General features: G+C 71.3%; 1 protein-coding gene across 2 annotated transcripts in view; it reads right to left on the bottom strand.

Moving 5' to 3' along the window:
• Positions 1 to 788: 788 nt before the first annotated feature.
• Positions 789 to 3,954, bottom strand: part of ECH1 (enoyl-CoA hydratase 1) — a 5,749-nt gene continuing 2,583 nt past the window's right edge. The window contains exons 4-10 of one of the 2 annotated variants that reach the window (XM_026057022.1): positions 3,293 to 3,417; positions 3,157 to 3,205; positions 3,012 to 3,076; positions 2,202 to 2,272; positions 2,045 to 2,116; positions 1,821 to 1,971; positions 1,199 to 1,357 (exon numbers count right to left, since the gene is read on the bottom strand). In XM_026057022.1, the coding sequence (XP_025912807.1) occupies positions 1,253 to 1,357; positions 1,821 to 1,971; positions 2,045 to 2,116; positions 2,202 to 2,272; positions 3,012 to 3,076; positions 3,157 to 3,205; positions 3,293 to 3,417 (638 nt within the window). In that variant the 3' untranslated portion in view covers positions 1,199 to 1,252. Of the gene's footprint in view, positions 1,358 to 1,820; positions 1,972 to 2,044; positions 2,117 to 2,201; positions 2,273 to 3,011; positions 3,077 to 3,156; positions 3,206 to 3,292; positions 3,418 to 3,954 lie in introns of both variants that reach the window. The other variant, XM_026057021.1, reaches the window with a different exon arrangement.

Below are 3,954 nucleotides of genomic sequence, written 5' to 3'. Positions count from 1 at the left end.
CACCCGGACTCCGCGGGAGAAGCCGTCAGCCCTCCGTCCCTGCGTCCGTCCGTCCGTCCACCCCTGCATCCCTCCCTCCATCCCCCCGCTTCCTCCCTCCCAGGCCGTGCCGTCCCCGTGTCCCGGGAAGGGGGGGGACATGTGGAGCTGGACACACACGTGTGCAAAGAGAGGGGACACGCAGGGCGCTGCACACACGTGTGCGAGGACACGGCCGCCCCCGCCCCCCCAGTGCTCCCAGTGCTCCCAGTACCTGTCGGCGTGGGGGGGCACGACGCCCTGCACGTAGACGGCCATGCCGGGCCGGAGCCCCCCGAACACGGGGGACACGTGGGGCAGCGGCTGCGCGAGAGCCCCCGTTAGCCCCCGCCGCTAACGAGCGCCGGGCCCGGACACCTGGGCCCCGGAGGGGAACGGGGACCCCCCAGGGCCCGGACGCCTGGGCCCTCACCCCATCCCGGGAGGGGAACGGGGACCCCCCCAAGGCCCGGACGCCTGGGCCCCCGGGGGCGACACCAACCGGGTTGTAGATGGGCTGGTAGCCGGGCGCGGGGACGAAGGCCATGGCAGCGGTGGCAGCGGTGACGGTGACGCGGAGCTGGACGCGTCGGGGACTTTATCGCCCCGAGCGGGGGCCCCACCCCTGCCCGGACACCTGGGTCCAGGCGCCAGCTCGGGGGGGGTGGGGGGGAGGGGGCACAGCAAAGCGGCCCGGACGCCTGGGCCCCAAGGGCCGGCCTGGGGTGGGGGGGGGCACCCGCTCAGCCTCCCCTTCCCGTGCCCGGACGCCTGGGCCCCCTCTGTCAGTTTGGGGGGGCCCTTTGGTTCCCCCCCCTCCCACATCCACCCCGGGATGGGGGGGGGGGGCAGGGCCAGAGCCGGATGCCTGGGCCCTTTCCCAGGGCGGGGTCCGGACTTTGGCCCCGAGATGGGGCAGGATCGCGCCTGGGGCGCCAACGCCCCCGGACTCTGCCCCGCGCGGCGCGGGGGGGCCCAGGCGTCCGGGCGGGTATCCGGTGTCGCGTGCCGGGGAGGGAGGGGGGCGGTTTGGTCCCCCGTCCCACCTTGGGGACCCCCCGGTCCCCATCACGGCACCTTGGGGACATGGGGACACGCTGTCCCCATCGCGGCACCCCAGGGTTGCCCACCCGCCACCCGCAGCGGTGCCCAGGGACGTGGGGACGCGAGGACGCGAGGACGTGGGGCCACGGGGCCGGTTTATTGGCGCCGGCGGCGCGGGGAGCCACTGTCCCTACAGCTTGGCGAAGGCCACGTCCCCGGGGTCCTTCTTCTCCAGCGCCGCCTGCACCAGCTTGAGGATGTCCTCGGTCTGCAGCATGCTCATGTTCCAGGTGGCCTGGGGACAGGCGCCCTCAGGGACCGCACGGGCATGGGGACAGGGACAAGGACAAGGTGCCCTCGGGGATGGTGATAGCACGGGCATGGGGACAGGGATGGGGTGCCATCAGGGACGGCACGGACATGGGGACAACACGGGCATGGGGACAGGGTGCCCTCAGGGATGGTGATGGCACAGGCATGGGAACAGGGAGGGGGCACCCTTGGGGACAGCATGGGGACAGTGATGACATGGGCATGGAGACAGGGATGGGCATGGGGACAGGGATGGGCATGGGGACAGGGACAGGGTGCCCTCAGGGACGGCATGGGCATGGGGACAACACCGGCATGGGGACAGGGATGGGGCACCCTCGGGGACGGCATGGGGACAGCGATGACACGGGCATGGAGACAGGGATGGGCATGGGGACAGGGCCGGGCACCGTTGGGGACGGCACGGGGACGGGGAGGTCACTCACGATGTAGCGCAGGGCCTCGGGGACGGGGTGGTCCCGCGCGTACACCAGGTTCACCTTGGTGCCCTGCACGGCCACGGGGCTCTTGGTGGCCACGGTGGCCGCCAGGTCCAGGGCGCCCTCCAACAGCGTCGCCTTGTCGGGGAACACCCGGCTGCGGGGCGACACCGCGTCACCCCGCTGTCACCGCCCGGGCAGCCCGGACGCCTGGGCCCCCTCTGCCATACCTCACCAAGCCGCAGCTCTGGGCCTCGGGGGCCATCATCTTGCGCGCGGTGAAGGCCAGCTCGTTCACCAGGCTGCGGAGGAGGCGGACGGTGAGACGGGTCCCCCGCGGCGTCCCCACGATGTCCCCTCCCCGCCAATCCCAGCCCCGTCGCCCACCTCTGGTTGCCCACGATCTTCGGGAGACGCTGCAGGGTGCCCACGTCGGCCGCCAGCCCGATGTCCACCTCCTGCGGGCGGGCGCGGGGACGTGCGAGGGGACACGGGGGACGTGCGAGGGGACACGGGGGACGCGCGAGGAGCCACCGAGACCTTTGAGTCTTGGTGGCCCCCCCAAAGGGGCTGTGGGGACGCGCGAGGGGGCCGGGGGGACACATGAGGGCACACGGAGATGCCAAAGCGGCCACAGGAGATGTCTGGTGGCCTTTGGGAAGCTCTGAAGGGCCTTGGGGACATCTGAGGGGCCATGGGGACATCTGAGGGACCAGGGGGACGCCCAAGGAGACACAGGGATGCCCAAGGAGTCACTGGACACCCGAGGGGACACAGGGACACCCAAGGGGAGACGGAGACAACCAAGGGGCCCTGGGGACGTCCAAGGGGTCACAGGGACATCCCCAGGGGCCCTTGGATGTCCAAAGAGACACAGGGATGCTTGAGGGGCCACAGAGATGTCTGAGGGCCCATGGGGACGTCCGAGGAGCCCCCAGACATCCAAGGAACCACACAGACATCCGAGAGGTCCTGGGGACACCCGAGAAGACACTGGGACGACCAAGAGACCCACAGGGATGTCTGAGGAGCCACCAGACATCCAAGGAGCCGCAGGGACATCCGAGAGGCCCTGGGGACACCCAAGGAGGCACAGGGACATCCAAGGGACCCAGAGGGACATCCAAGGAGCCCCCGGACACCCAAGGAGCCACGGAGACACCCGAGGGGCCACGTCGGCATCATGCGGCCACCTACCTTCACCTGGAACCAGGCGTCCTGGCTGCAGTAGCGGATGTCGCAGGCGGAGATCAGGTCGACGCCTGCCGAGGGATAACGGCGAGTGCGCGGGGGGGCCCTGTCCCATCCCCGTTCCGTCCCCGTGTCCCCGTCCCCAGCTCACCTCCGCCGACGCAGGCGCCATGCACCGCCACGATCACTGGCTTGGGGCACTGCGAGAGAGAGCGGGGCGGTGAACCAGGGGGGGACGCCGGGGGCCATCTGTCCGTCCATCCGTCCCGCCCCGCGGCCCGACCCACCTTCTCCAGCACGGAGAAGCTCTCCTGGTACTCGCGGATCTTGTGCCGCAGGTTCCAGGCCTTCCTGGCCGTGTCCTCGCCCGCCACCATGAGGAACTCGCCGCCCATCTCCATGAGGTCGAGGCCTGCGCCGGCCGGGCCACCCGTCACCGCCGGCGCCCCGCGGAGCCCCCAATCCGCCCCGGGAGCAGCCGAGACGCCCCCGATCCCCCTGGCCGGGCTGAGACGCCCCCATTCCCCCACCAGGACGGGCAACGGAGGAGCCAGGATACCCCCAATCCCCCCCCCACCTGGGCCAGGATACCCCCAAAATCCCTCCCGGCCGGGGGCTGTGGGGACAGCAGGGGAGCCCAGGCGTCCGGGGCATCCCAGGGTCCTGGGAATCAAGGAGCCCAGGTGTCCGGGGCACCCCAGGGTCCTGGGAATCAAGGAGCCCAGGTGTCCGGGGCACCCCAGAGTCCCAGGGATCAAGGAGCCCAGGTGTCCAGGGCATCCCAGAGTCCCAAGGATCAAGGAGCCCAGGTGTCCGGGGCATCCCAGAGTCCCAGGGATCAAGGAGCCCAGGCATCCGGGGCATCCCAGAGTCCCGGGGATCAAGGAGCCCAGGCGTCCGGGGCATCCCAGAGTCCCGGGGATCAAGGAGCCCAGGCGTCCGGGGCATC

This window comes from Apteryx rowi, unplaced genomic scaffold, assembly GCF_003343035.1.
Source record: "Apteryx rowi isolate R43461 unplaced genomic scaffold, aptRow1 scaffold_1356, whole genome shotgun sequence".
Lineage (NCBI taxonomy): Eukaryota > Metazoa > Chordata > Aves > Apterygiformes > Apterygidae > Apteryx > Apteryx rowi.
The sequence above is the reverse complement of the archived record's forward strand: the minus strand, read 5'-3'. Positions and strand labels throughout refer to the sequence as shown.